This window comes from Phycomyces blakesleeanus (assembly GCF_001638985.1).
Source record: "Phycomyces blakesleeanus NRRL 1555(-) unplaced genomic scaffold PHYBLscaffold_26, whole genome shotgun sequence".
Taxonomy (NCBI): Eukaryota; Fungi; Mucoromycota; class Mucoromycetes; order Mucorales; family Phycomycetaceae; genus Phycomyces; species Phycomyces blakesleeanus.
In genome coordinates, this window is record NW_017265159.1 from 354,241 (window position 1) to 373,162 (window position 18,922).

At 37.8% G+C, this 18,922-nt stretch overlaps 6 protein-coding genes across 6 annotated transcripts; 4 read left to right on the top strand and 2 right to left on the bottom strand.

Annotated features, from left to right (window-relative positions):
- Positions 1–1,168: 1,168 nt before the first annotated feature.
- On the top strand, positions 1,169–2,846 carry PHYBLDRAFT_150789 (hypothetical protein; the record flags this gene model as incomplete). Its single annotated transcript, XM_018432549.1, has 3 exons — positions 1,169–1,302; positions 1,464–1,840; positions 1,918–2,846. 3 exons carry the CDS (start codon positions 1,169–1,171, stop codon positions 2,844–2,846), a joined length of 1,440 nt encoding a protein of 479 aa, XP_018286164.1.
- Positions 2,847–4,686: 1,840 nt separating this feature from the next.
- Positions 4,687–5,868, top strand: PHYBLDRAFT_117703 (hypothetical protein; the record flags this gene model as incomplete). Its single annotated transcript, XM_018428591.1, has 3 exons — positions 4,687–4,894; positions 5,009–5,130; positions 5,374–5,868. Coding segments are annotated over 3 exons (825 nt in total), but the record flags the coding sequence as incomplete, so codon positions are not given.
- Positions 5,869–6,066: 198 nt separating this feature from the next.
- On the bottom strand, positions 6,067–7,571 carry PHYBLDRAFT_173616 (hypothetical protein; the record flags this gene model as incomplete). Its single annotated transcript, XM_018437071.1, has 2 exons — positions 6,067–6,659; positions 6,839–7,571. The coding sequence occupies 2 exons, from the start codon at positions 7,569–7,571 to the stop codon at positions 6,067–6,069; spliced, it is 1,326 nt and encodes a 441-aa protein (XP_018286166.1).
- A 784-nt stretch (positions 7,572–8,355) lies between these two features.
- Positions 8,356–14,249, top strand: PHYBLDRAFT_183331 (hypothetical protein). Its single transcript, XM_018438752.1, has 14 exons — positions 8,356–8,828; positions 8,949–9,084; positions 9,231–9,474; positions 9,769–9,857; positions 9,929–10,045; positions 10,171–10,411; positions 10,475–10,554; positions 10,682–11,733; positions 11,829–12,126; positions 12,208–12,350; positions 12,471–12,866; positions 12,952–13,063; positions 13,164–13,584; positions 13,663–14,249. The coding sequence occupies exons 1-14, from the start codon at positions 8,377–8,379 to the stop codon at positions 14,196–14,198; spliced, it is 4,317 nt and encodes a 1,438-aa protein (XP_018286167.1). The 5' UTR covers positions 8,356–8,376; the 3' UTR covers positions 14,199–14,249.
- Positions 14,250–14,650: 401 nt separating this feature from the next.
- PHYBLDRAFT_69200 (hypothetical protein) lies at positions 14,651–16,663 on the bottom strand (the record flags this gene model as incomplete). The annotated part of the gene is made up of 1 exon (XM_018442065.1): positions 14,651–16,663. The coding sequence occupies one exon, from the start codon at positions 16,661–16,663 to the stop codon at positions 14,651–14,653; it is 2,013 nt and encodes a 670-aa protein (XP_018286168.1).
- Positions 16,664–17,184: 521 nt separating this feature from the next.
- Positions 17,185–18,111, top strand: PHYBLDRAFT_136558 (hypothetical protein). Its single transcript, XM_018429797.1, has 4 exons — positions 17,185–17,198; positions 17,477–17,612; positions 17,699–17,800; positions 17,941–18,111. The coding sequence occupies exons 1-4, from the start codon at positions 17,196–17,198 to the stop codon at positions 17,982–17,984; spliced, it is 285 nt and encodes a 94-aa protein (XP_018286169.1). The 5' UTR covers positions 17,185–17,195; the 3' UTR covers positions 17,985–18,111.
- The last annotated feature ends 811 nt before the right edge of the window (positions 18,112–18,922 follow it).

Below are 18,922 nucleotides of genomic sequence, written 5' to 3' on the forward strand. Positions count from 1 at the left end.
ATTATTACTATATTATTATTTTTTTAGCACTCTAAAGAATATACATATATTGGTTGTGCAGGTAGTTTGTTGCTAAGCAGCAGATTTTTCTCTTTAACGCAAAAATTAAAGTCTAATAATTCATATAGATGCATTATTCTTTATTGATGATATCATTAGTTTCGTAGTGTGTAAACATGGTTACATTTTCTATATATTTGTATTATATTACATGTATATACACAAGAAATACAAAATATTTCAATTATTTGTCAGCCATTCCCTAATCAATGAAATTCCAAGGTATACAAATCTGACAGCAAGGACTTCCAATCAGCTTTGAATCCGCTTTGGCGGAGATCGAGTATTGCCCGTTTTTTAAAAATTCCCTTTTTATTATTCTTTCTTATACAGAATAGTAACAGCACGCATGCTTCGACCCAATAGGTTCTTTTTGCATGCGAATGAACATCAGTATAGATAGATATATTCATTCGAATTGGACAGAAATCATAGCCGCCTTCCTTTTTTTCTATTCCCATATTTCTGTAAACACACTTGTGGATTGGTTTAAAAATGGTCAAATGTACCAATAAAACTTGCAGCAAAATGGCACGCTGGTGGCACATACACATACAAAAGTGCCTTTCTTTACCCCTTTATAATATTCTTTTAAAAGCCATTTGATTTACTGTCAATACAAACAATAAAGACTCTGGACAAGCCTGACATTCTGTATATAATCATTAGCTCTAATCTATTAGGAAATATTAGCAGAAGAAATACAGTAAGGTAGAGTAAATTAGAGTGAAATAGAAAAGGGTGGAATAAACGAATGTCAGTATACAATTATATGTATATATATGAGAACAGCATAATATATATATTTAATTGCAGCATTTTTTATTTTGTATTTTGTATTTTTTTTGTTGCCGTTGCTAATTCGGAGTCATTCCGTCCCTCCCGCTTACCACAATTTGCGATAATGAAATAAACCGAATTATAAAATAATTGAAACATTTATATATATATATGCCTAATATCTTTTTCTCTCTTGTTATTTTTTAAGCTCTTTTTAATCTTCATCGTCTCCATAGCAACTATTTTTTCTTTGTTTTCTTCCTCTTCTATTCTTTTGCACACATTAAAACAAATAAACAACCAAAGAAACAAAATAAAATAAAGCAATATGCCTGGCTTACTTCTATCCAATGAACCTCCCAAGAAGTTTTGGAAATCATTTTCAACCAACAAACAAATACCAACAGCCAACGACAAACACAAGTCTAATAAAACATCGTCGTCTTTAAAGAATTTGTTCAGGTAAAAAATAATTAAAATAAAATAAAAACAGACAATATTTCATTGTGCATTTTTTTTTATTTTGGAATTTTATTTTTATTTTAAAATTTTATTTTCTCTCTCTCCCTCTCCGTCTCCCTATGTTAAAATTATACATTTATATTTTTATATATTTTATATAGCCGCCGCTCACAGTCTCCCTCTATAGCACATCCACCAACACAATATCAACAGCAACAGCAGCAGACACAACAAACAAAACAGACGCAACAGCAACAGCAACAACCACAGCCACAGCCACAACCACAACAACCATCTCTACCTCCATCATCACAACCTCGCAATGTCAATAAAAAGGCTTCAATCTTGTCCTTCATCAACAGATCGACACCTTTACCATCACAACATGAACCAACCTTACCGTCAAAGAACGCTTCGATATTTTCTAGTCTCAAGAAAGTCTCGAGGTTTCGTCCAAAAACAGCACTTGGCCAACAACAACCTCAACCTCAACCTCACACACCTCCATCTTGTACGCTGCCACACCTACCAAAGACAGGTAATAAAAAGAATTGAAGCAATTTGTGTATCCATCATTGTTATTATTCTTTTATTAATATTAATAATATATATTAGATTCATACATTTCTAAACCAGCATCTACTCTCCCAGCAATCCCCCTCCCTGAAATTGTCAGTCCTGCAGGAACCAGCTTAATGGATCTACCGGCTCTTGATCGAATGGATTTCTCAATCGAAAGTTGGCAAACATCTCTTATTCGCGCCATAAATGCCTCCACAGGGCACCAAGACGACTATGACTATAGCAACCCCCCTACTCCTCAAACTCAAACTCAAACTCAAACCCAAGTTCCACATCTACCAGCCACTCGCCCCTATACAGCCACTCCAACCTCCTCAGTCTCCACTGCATCAGGTCCACGAAAGAGACGTGCACACAACCCACCCACAGTGTCACCACAGGAATATAACCCTGACTATAGTTTTAAATCTGGTTTTAACTCTGTATCTACATTTCCACCTGTACCTGCGCCTGCACCTTCATCTACATACGCTTTTAACTCTGATTTTGGCTCAGGCTCTGGTCCTGGTCCTGGCACTGGTCCTGGCACTGGTCCTGGTTCTGGCTCCATCTACAAGCCTGATTCTGGGAAAACAAGTCCGATTGTATTTACCAAACAGTTAGTGCCAGTAAAAGACAAATCACAAGAAGGTAGCTCGCTCTTGTCTGCTCAATTAAGGAGCGCGCAAGCCCAATCAGGCGGAGGAATTGGGTTAAAAATGACCACAAAGGCAAAATTAGAGGCCGCTGCTGCTCGGCGCAAGATGATCAAGTCTAATTATATGCAAGAGCAGGCAGATGCAGCCTTGTGGGAGACTATTCAACTTAAGAATGGTCACGGTGATTGGAAACTAGCGGGCACAATATTATCCGACCATAATCGGCAACAACATCAACCCTTCAAAAGGGAGCACTTTTGGGGAATAGCCGGACCAATACACAATGAATCAAATCACAGCACAAATGATATACCTATCTGGTGAATCACGACTGTTTTTTCTATTATTAATAATGATAGTAAAGAAAGAATAACGGGATACCTATATCTGTATCAATATCAATATCTATATCAATATCTATATATAAATGTATTCTTATCAGCACATTTACACACAAACACCCATTTACACTCCCCCACGCACACATATATATATACTTACACATCATATTTAACCTGTATCATTTATTCAAACAAGAGCTATTCAATAATACCAATTGAATATATCTTGTTTCCTCTTTGCGTTTATTTTTATCTGCCTTTTTTGAACCAAATATATATACAATTCTATTTTAATACGAGACCAATAACAGCGCAAATATAAAGAAAAAGGCAATATGGCTTTGGTAGCAAACACCATTTTTGAGAATATCTACTATTCAATTCACTCGTTGCTACAGAGCGAATAATCATAATAGTATCGATATCATTTTCTCAAATATCCCACTTGTTTGACTGGACCTAAATACTTTTATGCAAAATAATAAAAGCATCTATTTTTTTTTGGTTTGCATAAAGTATTATGTTTAAAGTAGCCTAAAGAAGTCCATAATTACTCTCTTTCACTGTTACTACAAAAAACTACATTTACACATACAAATACACATGCAATTAAAAAAATGCCACTTCAATTACCCCTTCGCCCCACTTTCTCACTTTTACTATTATGTTCCAAGAGATGTACCACCAGCCAGATGCACCTTATTCGTACCAGCCCTAAGAGGCTCTCAACGTTTCGAAGCTCACCAAAAAAATCCTCTTCTAATCTCAAAAAGGCCCTTTGTGGAACCTTTGCCTTGGTGTCTACCACAACCACTCTGTTTTCTGTCAACCAAGTCTACGGTCACAAGCCACCTCATCCAGCCGCTCATCAAAACACACGTACTTCAAATTCTTTAGCGCAAATCACAATAGCCGAACTTCAGGATAATGAATCCCAGGCAGCCGTTTCCCAAAAGAGCACAAGAGAGTTGGTTCTGGCATATGCTGTATACCAGCTCTGTACACTTCCCTGGCTAGTTGATGCTTCCCCTTGCTTAATTAACCTGGCCAGCCAATCTTCCTTTTCTTTTCTGATCAAGGATCCAATCTATTGGGTCATCAAAAACACTTTCTTTCGGCAATTTTGTGGAGGCGAGACTGCAGAAGAATGCCAGCCAATAATGGAACGACTTGAACAAGCTGGGGTCAAATCAATTCTCGACCTTTGCGCGGAGTCCGACGATGTTGACGGAACGAATGAGGCTCAAAAAGACCGAGAAAGTGGAGAAGGTGGAGTAGGAGGAGTAAAAGAAGAGAAACGAGGGCCAGATGCATTAGCCGAAATGATCAAGCATGGGATTCGTGCCACAGCATCAAAGCACCAAAAATACTACCAAGACCAGGACCAAGGCCATGGCCAAGACCACGATTACAAAAACCATAACAATTACCAACCTGCCAAAAGTGATACTCACATATCATTGTCGGCCTTCTCAGCGATCAAAATTACGGCATTAACGTCACCCGAATTCCTAACGAACCTCAATTCGGCACTCTCTAGACTCCAAACTGCATTTGATGACAATCAAGTCAATGGTTATCTGAGTCTGGATATATTGGACCAAATCATTCAATCCCATTTACCACCACCGCAATCCGATGCACAGCTAGTGGAACGTAAAAGACTTGTTGACCAGTTGACAGCAGGAGAGCGAAGGACAGGGACCTCGAGTGGCGGTGATGGTGTTTTAGTTGTCGATCAAGTGCAGTTTGACAGTTTGTTTGATTTTCAGGGGCCTTATCGTAAAATCTGGTGGGATGTGCCAGACAAAGCCACATATTTCTTGAGTAATAAAGACTGGAAAGACTATGATAGGGTGGTTAATCGTCTAGAGGATATATGTCAGTTGGCTAAAGAGCTTGGAATTGGGATTATGATAGATGCTGAACAATCGTATTATCAAGAAGCTATTGATCATTTTGCACTGCATTTACAACAAAAATTTAATCGTATTCAAGACACACACCATGAAGCACTTGTATACAATACTTGTAAGTGATATATATATAATTTTTATTTGTTTATTGAATTCATTACTATTATTATTCTTAATGGTGTAACTATTGATCCCAAATTAAATGTGTGTGTGTGAATATAAAAACCAGACCAGATGTACACCAAAAGTGGGCAACACAAACTGGAAAGAGACACAAGATGGGCAGAACAAAAGGGATTTACACTAGCAGTCAAATTAGTCCGTGGAGCTTACATGGTGTCAGAGACAAAGGTAAGCTTAGAAAGAATAATAAAAGACGACAATATTTCAACAATAAAATAAACCTAGGTTAACTAACAAATCTTGTCACTTTCAAACAAACAAACAAACCATCACACTCACTCTAAAACTCACACACAAACGCATACTCACACACACTCACACACACTCACACAAAAACACAAAAACACAAAAACACAAAATTTCTTGTACTTCTCTCTTTCTATCTATCTCTTTGTGTGTATGTGTGTGTAGCGCGCTAAAGACCTGGGCTACCCTTCTCCGATTCAAGACACGCTTGAAGACACACACGCGTCATTTAATGGAGCCATTCTTTTCTTGCTGAATAAACTTCAGGAGCACCATTGTTCAACCCGTCAAATCTTGTCTCCCACGACATCTCCGGTTGTATTTATGATAGCAAGTCACAACAGAGAATCGGTTGTACTGACAGTTGAAGAGATGGAACGTCACCACGTATCTCCTCAGTCTGGTGTTATCCAGTTTGGCCAACTGTATGGAATGCAGGACCAGATTTCGTATATTTTGGGCAAAAATGGGTATTCTACATACAAATACCTCCCGTATGGCATGATCGATCAAGTGCTTCCCTATCTTGTGCGCCGTGTTCAAGAGAACTCAGCTGTTCTTGAAAGCGTATCAAAAGAACAACAGTTACTATTGCAGGAAATCAAGAAGCGATTCCTTTTCAAAAAAGAAGAAGATCCAGAAATTACACCTCCTGTTTAGACCTTGATTTGTATATATATATATATAGGTGTGAGTGAGTGAATATAGTAGCAATATTTGAAGAAAAATCCCATAAAACTCTTATGTGTTTGTACATATATATATATAAAGACATATACTTCTTTAGTTCTTTACACACTTGTTTTCTTGGGAATAGTGCCGTGTTTGTATTTTTGTGTGTTTTGAGTATTTATAAATTTATTCTTGTACAATTGTTTGATTTTCTGCTTCTGTTTCTGTTTCTGATTTTGTTGGCATTGTGTCAGAAGAAAAAGAGGAAGATGAGGAGGACATGATGCCAAATTGAATCCATCGCAAAATAATTGGTCGTACGCGTGCTGTCCAAATTTCATGATCTGTCATGCATTTTCCATCTTCGTTGTTTATACGAGACACACGAACCCACTCCCGATGAGTTGTTCCACAAATTTTGCATTTGAAACCTGCAGTGTTGTATCTTGCCATCAGTTCCAGAAGGATTAGCCGCTCGACGCGATGTGACATTTGACACAGCATGGACTCAGGTGCCTCGACTTGTGGAAATATCTCGACGACATTAGGTATAATCTGGCAACGTTGGAGCATTTGGCTCATTCGACTATAAGGATCTACAGAACGGCCAATCTTGAAATACGCAAATCGCCTATTTGCTACCCGCGGACCTTGTTCAAGTGAATATACATAAATGTAACCAGGTCCATCTTCAGGAGAGGTTGATCTCATCATTTCTTTTCGAATTATTTTGTGGTAGTGTACATGAAGGTCTCTTATGGTCTTGTGTTTTATCCCAACTACAAAGTTTACAAGTATTATTGATAGACGGGCTTATAGACATAGATACATAGATACATACTATATACTACACACTACACATATGTGTATGTATGTAGGTGTGAATATAAGAGATTTGATATCTACAAATAATAATATTCTTCTTTCTTTTTTCTTTCTTTCTTATTTGAGCACGTACAATTCAAATAATCGTTCATGGTGTAAGGCATTGTGAATGTTTGTGGAACGTTTTTTTTGGAGGGACGTCTATCATCCAACTTATCACCACCAATATTACGACACACTGTTGCAGATTTTTGCAAGCGATGAGGACAACAATAATGCGGGTTTGAGTAGACAGATGAAAAGTCAATTTTGACTTTACGCACACAACGAAATCCATCTGCTTTTCGAGTACCATCACAACGGACAAGTATTGAATTTGAATTTGCTAGGATTGAATTGGATGATTTCTTTATGCTCATTTCCAATTCATTCTTCCTCAGTTGTTTGTGATGGTGGCAAAATATGTTCACCTCGCTCTTTTTGGTCTTTACACGAAGTTCGCAACGGTGACCGTGTTTGGAGGAAAAACCTTGACATTGGTGTACATGGAATTCTGATTTTGATTGTTGGTTTTGTTTGATATTCTGAGGCGAATCAGACTTTTTTATACTAGTCAGCAAGAGAGAATTGGAATCGTCTTTAGATAATTTAGTTTTCGTTTTCGTTTTCGTTTTCGTTTTCGTTTTGGTTTTCGTTTTGGTTTTCGTTTTTGGTGTGGCAGATTCAGTTGACAATAAACGGTTGAATGAGCGTGTGACTGGGGTGAGTGCGAGTGTAAGTGTGGGTGTTGTACAGACAGCTCGAAGGGCTAATGACCAAGGTAACTGCATTAGTGTTGCGTGAGCTTGGATTCCATGCATATGCATGTTAATTTAGGAATCCCTTCTTTCAAAAAGGAATAAATAAAACACACGTATGTAAGGTGGGCTTATTTTGTTTTCTTGTTTTTTTTATTTTTATTTTTATTTTATAAAAAAAAAATTATACGTATAAATATATACACATATATTTTAATTTATTTCTTTGAAGCTGGCTGCCCCTTAAAAAATAGCAAGGTTCCTTTAAGTTATTTTATTTTTTACATAAGCTAAAATCTTGCTTCTATAGACTTCTATTCAAAATTTATGTATTGTCTTCTTCTTTAATTGTGAAACATTCAAATGCAAATTATACTAAATATATCTATTGAATAAACCATACTTTAATGTGTACATATAAAATAACCAAGAAGAATAAAAGAGTCATGAAAAAGGACATTGGATTATGCATACTGAGCATTTATTCTAAAACATAAGATATTCTGAAGATTCTATAAAGTAACCAAGATATAAAAGCCAAATTCAATTCAATTGAATACAGCACTGACCCACTAGTTCATAGGCAGCATTTATTAGAGTTAAAAATTAATCAAATACACTTCTTTTTGTTTTATCACTCATTCGCTCTCACTCATTCACACACGCGCCTTTTATATATACAAGATAGCAATATTTAATGTAATTAACCTTTTTCTTTATATAAGAAACACAGGCAATTCTAATATACTCTATTTTATTCTATTTATTATTATATATGTGTATATATATACACATTTTTGCATCTCAGTTCAAGTGTCTTTTATTTTTTTCCTCTTATTTCACGCAGTATTTCCTAGTAACCACATGTGCACAGATGGAATCATCACAAGATCCCACCAACCAGCCACTGGCCAACCTCTTGGGAAATGAGACCTCAAATGAACCAACCTTACACCGGCGGAAATCCGATTCAAACATTGGGAATTTACCAACATCCTCCCGCCCTGATACCCCAAGCACACTTCAAATGCGCGCACGCCGTCGCCAGTCTCAGATCGGCAACCCTTTATCACCAGCACCAACACCAACGACGACAACATCGACTCACCAAGACTTTCCTGTAAAATCCATTTCGGCACTTATCACACAACGTCAACAGCAACGGCAACTTAAACGTCTTGAACCAAGCACTCCTCCTCCCCCTCCCCAACCTCAACCTTCACAATGCCAAGAAGATACATTTTACCAAACACTTGAAATAAGATTGCACCATTCAGTCGGTAGTATGAGTATCAGTCCGACCTGTAGAGACGTTGTATTAGCAGGGTGAATATTGGATACAAATCAGGACCAAAAATCTCTTTATATTATTATATTAATTTAAATCAATGAATCAATGAATTAATTATTATTATTATTATTGTTTTTTTTTTTTTAAAAAAAAAGTCGCCAAGGATTGGTGATTATTGATTTGGAAGATCCATGGTTACCTCCTCGTATACTACCTCACATGTCCAAGTGGGAAGTGGCCGATGTTCAATGGAGTCCTTATGTATCTCGAGAATCATGGGTGGCATCTACAGTAAAAATCCTTGGTTTTATTTCATTAATATATATATATACGTATACATATAAACTATAGGAAATGAGTGGTGATATATATATATATATATAAAAGAAGAAATAAGAAGAAGATTCAAGATTTCTAAAACAAATTCATCCTTTTAGTCCAATCAAAAGTTAATTGTCTGGAACCTCAATCATTCTGGATCTCAAGCAATTGAACATGTTCTTCACGCACACTCTAGAGCAATTTCAGATATCAATTGGTCGCCTCATCATCCAGATATTCTTGCAACTTGTTCTGTAGATACTTATGTACATTTGTGGGATCTTCGATGTACAGGGCAAGGATCTGATGGAAAGGATGATCGTTCTGTTCGACCAGCCAATTCATTTACTCCTTGGAATGGTGCGTTGTTCTCTTTCTTTTATTTATGTATCTATGTATTTATTCTTGTCACTATTACTGTAACTATTATTGTCATTCTTATTACATATATACAAATATCTATACAAATATCTATACATACGCGCATTGGTCAATTATCATTATTATTATTATCTTCAAAAAGAAAAAGAAAAACAAAATAATATTTATCAACTTATTATCATTATCGTTATCCTTTGTTGTGGTGTGTCTGTGTACGCATAATTGTACGCGTATCTGTTTTTGTGGGTGTCTTTTTGTGTGTATTGTATGTAGCTGCGACAACCCAAGTGAAATTTAATCGGAAAAGCGAATTTCTCTTGGCTTCAGCACACGATAAAGACGTCAAGATTTGGGATATCAGAGTAAGGCTACAATAAATAAAAATAAAGAGCTATTTGTATCTTTCTGTATTAAAGAATTAATATTTAATTAGAAAGGTGCTGTTCCAGTGACAAGTATAACTGCACATTCAAAGAAGATCTATGGTATCGATTGGAGTCGACAAAATGACCATGATATTGTTACATGTAGTTTGGATAAACTTGTCAAGGTAAAGATATAATGAATAATAGGTGGTGAATAATGGATAACAATAATTAGAAGTATAATTATATATTTATATTTATATATTATTACTATTATTACTATTACTATTTTGCTTGATTTATTATATAGTTTTGGAATATCAATACACCTGAAAAAGAAGAAGAAGTCATTTCAACAAACACTCCTGTGTGGAGAGCAAGAAACACACCATTTGGAAACGGTGTCTTAATGATGCCTCAACGGACAGAGTCAAAGCTGTTTCTGTACAATCGTGCGAGCCCTGAAAAACCAGTACATGCTTTTGAAGGCCATGTAGACTCAGTAAAGGAGTTTGTCTGGCGCTGGAAAGGTGGTAGCGGTAGTGAAGGAGGTAAAGTTACCAACAGTAGCAACCAAATTTATTTATGTATTGATTTATTTATGTGTATTTTAGATGAGCGTGAATTCCAGCTTGTTACATGGTCAAAGGATCAGAATCTGAGACTTTGGCCTGTTTCAAAAGATATCATGAAGGTAAATATTATATATATATATAAATGTTGTCTATTACTCTCAAAAAGCCCCGCGGCATTTTCTTATTTTATCTGTTTACTTTTTTCTTTACTTCTTTTGCCTTCTCTTCAAAATAACTTCTTACTAGTCTGTTGGTCACAATCCAAGCCCTCGGAAAACAATGTGTTCTGGTCCTATTAACGAGAAACAGCAAGATGGTCCTTACCATCCTCATTCATTTCAACAAATGCCCAAAGCAAATCAAGACGACGAAGGACATAAGGCAATGCCAGCCTCAGTTGGTCCTCTTCGGTTGACACCCAACAGTCATGCAACCACAATGACTCCATTTAGAGCATCGGCGGCCACAATCGGAAACTCTGGCTTTTCGGGTGGGTATGACACGCTATCCAATGCATACCGAGAGCAAAAATATGCCATCAATCCACTCCTTTGGATGCAGAATGTCAAGACAGTCGGGCCTGCAGGAGAACTTCGAAGAGGCGCAGCGACCGAGAATACCTTCCAAACAGTTACAGGCGAGATGTCTGCAGTCTTGAACAAGTACGCCAGTGCAGGTGTAAAGACAGAAAAAATTAATGCTGCTTCACGCACCTGCACTATTTCCTTGCACGGACCTTGGTCAGACACACCCAATGCATTTTTGCGAATCACTGTCAGATTTCCTCCCCAGTATCCAGACAATAGCCCACCCGAATTCGAAATCCAAAAAAATAGTATGATGTCAATTTATTATCGTGCACATATGGCCCAAGATCTCAATGCACTTGCTTCCAGCTATACGTCTCAAAAGAAATGGTGTCTTGAGGCATGTATTCGATACCTTCTTGGTGAAAGTTTCCAAGAAGACGGTGATTTTAATTTAACGGCACCTGATGCGATCGGATCTGGCTTACCAGGACACAGCAACAATGGCTCTGTTGCTTCATTGACAAGTAGTCCCGGCCAATCTGGTTATATTCCTAATTGGAGTGGTCCAAACGCCGTGGATAATGGAGACTCGGATGATGAAATATTTGCTGGTCCTTCTTTTATGAGTGGGCTTTCAGGTTACGGAGCTACAGGAAAACGTGTTAGCTTACAAAGCGAAAAACTAGTTGACATGTCTTCCAAGCAAAGTGCGGACGAAACTGTTCCATTTCCACGTCTTTGCGGTGGTGTATTCTCTGGAAATGGCAAGTAAAACAAACAAAAAAAGAAAAAGCAAACTGATAGTTTCTTTGCAAATGCATAATAGGTCAACTTGTCTGTTTTTTCTCTACCTTGCGTGTCAGAGATTCGAAAAGAACAGCCCAAAAACAAAAACCGGTTGAACAAGATACAACTGCAAGAAGCAACACAACGAATGGCGAGTATTTTGAAAATACCTACAGCGATTTCTATAAGCACCCAAGAACATATGAACAGTTTGAAGAGTACAAGGAAATTGCTGCCATGTCGCGCCAAGGACGAAACGCTACTGTACTTGTGGCAGGATCTGGGGGAGCATTTGGAGAATATGCCTATGATGAAGATCCTGATGAGATGGACGATGGTTTAACCTCTATGGCATCATTGTACTTTAAACCTGATGTAAGTTGGATATGTATGTTATGTGTATTTAGTTTAATACTCAACCTCTCTTGGTCTTCTTTATCTTAAAAAAATGTGTAGAGTTTTGCTCTTAGCCATTCACTTGGAAATAGAGACTCGTTATTATACCGTGGACCAAAAACAGATCGAGTAACTTACAATGTAGTCATTGCAGACTTTACAGATATGATGCCGTACAGCCCATGGCTTGCAAAAGAATATATGTAAGTAGCTCAAGTAACTCAATCAAAAAGAAAGAAAATAGAAAACATACACACATACGAAAAGCATATATATATATTTGTGAAAAAAAATTAATTGTATTAATAATAATAATATTATAGACTTTCTGCCGATGATCCGGTATCTGCCTGTATTCACAATGCAGAAGTTTGTAAAGCTCATGACCGCCATGATCTTTTCAAAGTCTGGTCACTTGCTCTTGAGATTTTGCGAGAATGTGTTCCATTGGAGGTGCCTGGTGAACAACATGTTGCAGAAGACGGAAGTCTAGCTGTTGTCGGTCGACCTGAAGTTCAACTAAGCTGTAACGATCAAGCAGTTCAGCGAGATGCAAAGCTGGCCGAGCTGCGCTCGGTTCTGTACGCAAATCGACAGCGTCAATTAAACTCGAAAAAAGGAACTAATGAATTACCTTCAAAAAATATGACAATATCCAGACCAAAGCAGCGGGTCAAATGGGGGAAGCACCCTCTAGGTCAAAAATTAGCTGATAATTTGTAAGTTTACTTGCTTCTTTTCTTTTCCTTGGTCTACTATAGAAAACCATTTATAATATAAAGCACTTTGTTGTTGTCCTGATAGGTTACAACACTTTATCCTCATTGGTGATGTACAAACTGCGGCTATGCTTTCTTGTATCTTGAAAGATACAACCAAAGATTCTCAGAAAATACCTCGTATTTCAAGTCAAAAGGTACAGAAAGAAAGAAAGAAAGAAAGAAAGAAAGAAAGAAGAATTGCTTAAGTAAAGAACAATGTTTTTATTTTAACTAAAAATTCCAATTATAAAATAGATGTTAGATGTTCAGGCTATGTCAGATGATGCTGTGCTCGACTACTTTTCTATTAAATCCCACACACCTCACAATAACCGTGTGCGAGCTACTCTCCACAGGGCACACTCTGGTCCTCACACGCTTGCCAACTCTCCTAGTCGCGCATCTGTGAATCAAATGAGTGCATCCTATGGAACGAGGGGGGTCAACTTGTTGACTTACTTTTGGCTCAGCGACCGCAACACGTCTCCTCAGCACCCACCAGAAAAGACAACAGACGGACATGTGGATGAACATCACGACACAACACCACCCTCACCCCACCGTGTACAACGCACTCCTCAACCTTGGTATCCTACTCTTAAACTCCCCAGCAACACTGCTCCAGGAATTCGGCATGCTGTGTCCATGGCTAGTCTGACCGGGCCCCACCCTTCCGGTATGCCTGCTACTCCCAATCTCCCTTACACAGACCTCCAGCCTGTTTTAATTCCTCCTCCCTCACCATTCTTACCAGGTGGAATGGCAACCAAAGAAGGAAGGATAGTTCCTAGCAACACGATGTCTATTGAGTTTACCAACACCGAAACCTTTGATGGTGAACGCTTCTTTCGCTTGGCACCAACTCCTATACTTAATCCACAGGGCGCTGCTCAGCGTGATGTTCTCAGACTGGCCTATGCAGATATGCTTTATCGCTGGAGTTTACTCGATCAGCGTGCAGAGCTTCTAAAGTTTATGTCTGGGCCAATCTTTCCTGATGTGGAGAGAACTATGGAAATCAATATCCGTTGCTACTTCTGTAGCTCTGAGGTTTCTAGTAAAGACTTGGCTTGTAATAATTGCCGGAAGATACGTAGCCAGATTCGATGCAGTCTGTGTCATGTACTTGTACGAGGCCTGGTAAACTTTTGTATAAAGTGTGGTCACGGTGGGCACAATCACCACATAAAACAATGGTTTGATATGAACCAATCAGTATGTCCCACTGGATGTGGTTGTTATTGTCTAATAGAGACTTTTGACTATGGATCATTGACAACTGAAATGTAAATAATTTATTTTTCTTTTCTTTAAAATAATAATAAAATAATTAATTCGACTGAACAGAGATTCAAGCTCTTCATCTTATTATACAATTTAAACATCACTGTATATTATCTTTTCACTCTTTCTCTCTCTCTCCTATGAGAAGCAATACACTCAATATATATATATATATATAATACATGGAGTGAAAGATATTTCTCGTATATAACCAAATCTTCAATTATATACTGACATTTATAATTCAAGTAACGAAGTATGCTGTAAGTATTATTATTCTTTTTATTATGATTATTATTGTTGTATATGCGCGTATGAATAAATTTGATAAGTCTAATGTCTTCTTTTTTAATGTACTTTGAATTATTATAATTGTTCTTACAAGCATGATATTTGTTCGTTCGCCTTTGCTTTGTTTTCTTTTTCTAAAAGCAAAGCAAGAACTAAAAAAAATACCTCTACAGCTGAGAGACAGCATCAACTCTCTCTTGCCATGTATTCACACGATCAATGATGTCCTGCACCATGATAGGTGTTTCATTTCTGAACAGAGTAGCCACTAAAGGAACCCATTGTCCAGAAGCTATCTTGAGCATTCTGTTTACCGGTTCTTTCCATTCCTCTGGCATAGGAAGGAGTTCAAGAGGAGGAGGAGAAACAGATTTTTGTTCAAGTTTAGCTGTTTTCTCTACAGTGCAATCATTTTCCTTTTCACTCGTTTTGACTTTGACCTCAGCTTTGACCGCAGTCTCGACCTTTTCTTCGTCCTTTTCCTCGTCACCACTTTCATTTTGACCTTCAATCTCACTATCGCCGTCACTGTCACTGTCACTATCCGAATCATATGCAGTAACATTGTATTGTTTTTTCTCTGTGCTCTCCATGACAACATCAATGACGTGTTCGAACATGCGCCAACCCGCAAAGAATGCTGCAATCGGATTGCCAACATTGGCTATATTAATTGTAGGGTAGTCCCAAATGCATCTGTGGAGGTAATCGATGTAGACTGCTGCTTCTTCTAATCCTTTCGTAAGCATGCCCAAGCGACTTGCAAGTCCTTTTCCAAACGAGAGGGGGAATAGTTTGAGATGGTAGATCGACAATACTGCGTGAATGTAACTGTAGCTCCAGTGAAAGTGTGGTACAGGTGGTTCGTTTTCATCTTCATCAGGATTCAGCAATTTGGTGAGGTAGGGTTCAATCATCCGCATCATAGATTCGCCCACAGGTTTGGCACCGTACGCACGTGTAGTCAAAGCCATCACAATCTTCTCGACATGGTCTTCTCGTTCGCCTACAAACTGCACTCCTTCGTCATCCTTGACCTTGAACCCACAGTCCTGGCAAGTCCAATCACCATTGGTTGTTCGATAGAGAGGTCCAACTTTGCAAGAGTCACATACTGCACCACGAAGCCAATCTGGAGCAACACATCGAGTGCATTGACAATGGAAGAACTTGAATGCTTCAAGTTTCACCTGGCGCATCATAGTTGATCCACACAGCAAGCCTCCCAGAGACAAATCATCTTCAGGAAGATATGAAAAGGTCAACATCTCACCAACCGGAACAGGACGCATTACAGTGAAAATCATGGATTGTTGTTTGACATCAAAGCGAAGAAACATGGAAGGTGTGCAAGAGTGAGCGTACTTTGATCCCCAACGCAGCAAAGCAATAAAGGGACGACTGGCGGGTGGATCCTGGGGCCAGCCAGCATCGTTTTCGAGTGGCCACTTTTCAGCATATCTGGCCCTGCGTTCTTTCTTACGGGAGTGGGTGGGCAGAGTGCGGTTGTGAGGGTAGGCAACAGTGTGTGCATTCGAATAGATCTTGAGGACAAAAGACACGACTTCCTTGTGATCCAGGTGTTTGAAGATAGAGTGAGTTGCGATTGCCTTTGACACAACCCGCTCAACCAAAAGAATTGTGGCATGATCTGCCCACTGTGGCTCGGTTGATCTGTCAGGATAATAGAAGAAATCAAGATTGGTGCCTTTGTTGTACTGGTGGGTTCTGGAGGGAGGGGGTTTGATGGAAAGGTAGGCTAAAAGGGCAGCAGGGATTCCTGGGCTGAATGCAGAAGCTTGAGGTTCTTCTTCGTCTTCTTCATCAGAATCTGAATCATCGGAACGATCTGAATCACAGTCAGAATCATAGTCAAAATCGTCTCGATGGGAGGAGTGAGGTTTATGCAAACGTGCAACAATAGGAGAAAGACCCTCTTCCTCACGAACAATGTCAACCAGAGATTTCCAAACTGCCTTTGAATAGAATGGCGAGAGAGTTGAGCGACAATCGGGTTGGAGAGGATATTTGATGAGAGGACGTTCGACCATGACAATGTCACCAGGAACAAGAGGTCGCTTAGCCACCAGAGATCTTCCTGCTACAGGACATTGGATGAACTCTACTGTATTGACAAACTCTTTTTTGTTAACGATTGTAGTGAGGTCGTACTCTTCCATTCTCAAGTCCAGTTACAAAAAAATAAAAAAATAAAAAAATAAAATACAGAAAAAAAAATTGGTAATATATATATATATGAGGGTAAAGTTTGGATGGCTTTGGACAGTTGTGCACCACAAAAAAATTGGTTCTTACATTAGACCGTCAATGCGGTGTTTGAAACCAAAGTCTCTATTTTATATACACGTATATATAGATGAATTAATTATTGTAAGATTAAAGATATCTCCTATGAACATCTTTTTTTTAAAGAAAAAATAGCGAAAAGATAACTAAAGAAGTGTTCAAGATATTCAAGCCATATAAATTATTTATTCAAGACAATTACTGATTCTAAAAGTTTATAGACAAGATCCCAGCTTAAGAAGAAGTTATATAAATATATAAAAAAAATGAAAGACATTCAATACAATCTCCGCAAATGCTCGGCAGGGGCTGGGCGGGTGGAAGGCCCCAAGTCCGTCGGACTCCCACTTATCCAATACGCTTCAGCACAACCTATGGACTTCCTTTCTCTTACGGTCTTCAATAATGGTATGTAGTAAAGATGAATTATATCTACAATTGATAGAGGGGATCAAGTGTCTAGAAGGATAATGGATCCATGAATAAAGTGGATGGATGAATGACTATCGATGGATGAACCAGACCGAGAAATACTAAACATTTAATTTTTATTATTTCTCATTTTCTCCCTCTCGCCTTCGCTCTTGCTCTTGCTCTTGCTCTTGCTCTTGCTCTTGCTCTTGCTCTTGCTCTTTCTCTCTGTGCGTCCGTGTGTATGTCTGTTCTTTGCTTCTTGAAAATCGTAGAGTAAGGGTACTTCCTCGTTCGGTAAGCGCCACACCAAGTCGCACACCTTGTGCCGTCGTTGCGGTAGACGTTCCTTCCACAACCAAAAGAAGACTTGCGCTCAGTGCGGTTACCCCGCTGCCAAGATTAGATCTTGTAAGTTAACACATAATAATCTAGACTTTTTTTTATTAAAAAAAACTGTTGATTAACCCTCATTCTCATTCTAATTCTGCTTCTAGTCAACTGGTCCGAGAAGGGTCAGCGTAGAAAGACCACCGGTACCGGTCGCATGCGTCACTTGAAGGAGGTCCACCGTCGTTTCAAGAACGGTTTCCGTGAGGGTAAGCTTGCGGTTTTATTCTAAGCTCTTTGTCTTTATCTATCTATCTCTTTTGGAGATACAGATTGAGAAAAGTGTTTTTTTGTGTGTGTTGATTGTAGCAGGGATATTAATTTTTTTTCTTCATCTCTTTGTCAATAGGTACTCAGGCCGTCAAGCAAGTTAAGCCTGCTGCCTCTGCTTAAATATTGCTTTGAACCTCTAATTCCGTCTTTATTTTCTTTGAACTTGTTTTGTACATTGCATGAATTTAACATGGGATATCAATGAAATAAAAATATACAAAGACAAACTTACGGATTATGACTATATATTGATTTTGATCTTTTTACTGTGTTTACAAGAGGTGCTATATGTCATATATAACAATAATAAATAGTAGTATGGATATCAATAATTATTAGTAGGGCTGAATACTTGCTTGATCTAAGATAATTCTGTATTTTATGTTATATTTGTCAAATAATGACTATTTGATCGCAATAAATAATATATATATATATATATCTTTGTAAAGATGTATTTTGTAATGAATAAGATTCACAGGTAACTAAATTTCCATATTTTATCATTTTTATATAAAACTTTGATATTTTTTTGTGGATCATGAAAATAAACTAAAGCTCTTAAATTTAGTATTGAATAGACTATTTTATATCTTTAATCCCTAGATCACAGTAATACTATTAATAATACAGATCGCTTATTGTAATTTGTATAGATTCACAACATACTGATTTGAATACAATTACTAAAGCCAATTGACAAAAGGTTTTTTTATTATTAGTCAATAATATGTTTATTAATACAATTCACTGTGTATTCAAAATTGGGCATGGAATAAACCTGTATTCTCTCTCTTTCTCTTTTATTCAAACATGATTTATTTTATTTTGTTTTTTGATCTTTATTTTTGTACCTTGTTGTCAACCTTTATATATTCTTGGGTGACCTTCCCTTTCTCCCGCCTACTGTAGTGTCAGGAGCAGTTTGGAATTAACACTAGTCCCAGTCCTCTCCAATTAGAAGCAACTACTCCAACCGCAGTAGTCGAATGAGCAATGCCAAGAAGAAGACAATCGTTACTCAGCAATATACCGCAGCAAAAAAACTTAGCATAGAG

Coding starts and splice junctions, on each gene's coding strand:
- PHYBLDRAFT_136558 (XM_018429797.1), top strand. Junction 17,613..17,698: donor CGCTGCCAAGATTAGATCTT/GTAAGTTAACAC, acceptor TTCTGCTTCTAG/TCAACTGGTCCGAGAAGGGT. Junction 17,801..17,940: donor CAAGAACGGTTTCCGTGAGG/GTAAGCTTGCGG, acceptor CTTTGTCAATAG/GTACTCAGGCCGTCAAGCAA.
- PHYBLDRAFT_183331 (XM_018438752.1), top strand. CDS start 8,377: ATGGAATCATCACAAGATCCCACCAACCAGCCACTGGCCAACCTCTTG. Junction 9,085..9,230: donor AATCATGGGTGGCATCTACA/GTAAAAATCCTT, acceptor TCATCCTTTTAG/TCCAATCAAAAGTTAATTGT. Junction 11,734..11,828: donor GTATTCTCTGGAAATGGCAA/GTAAAACAAACA, acceptor CTTGCGTGTCAG/AGATTCGAAAAGAACAGCCC.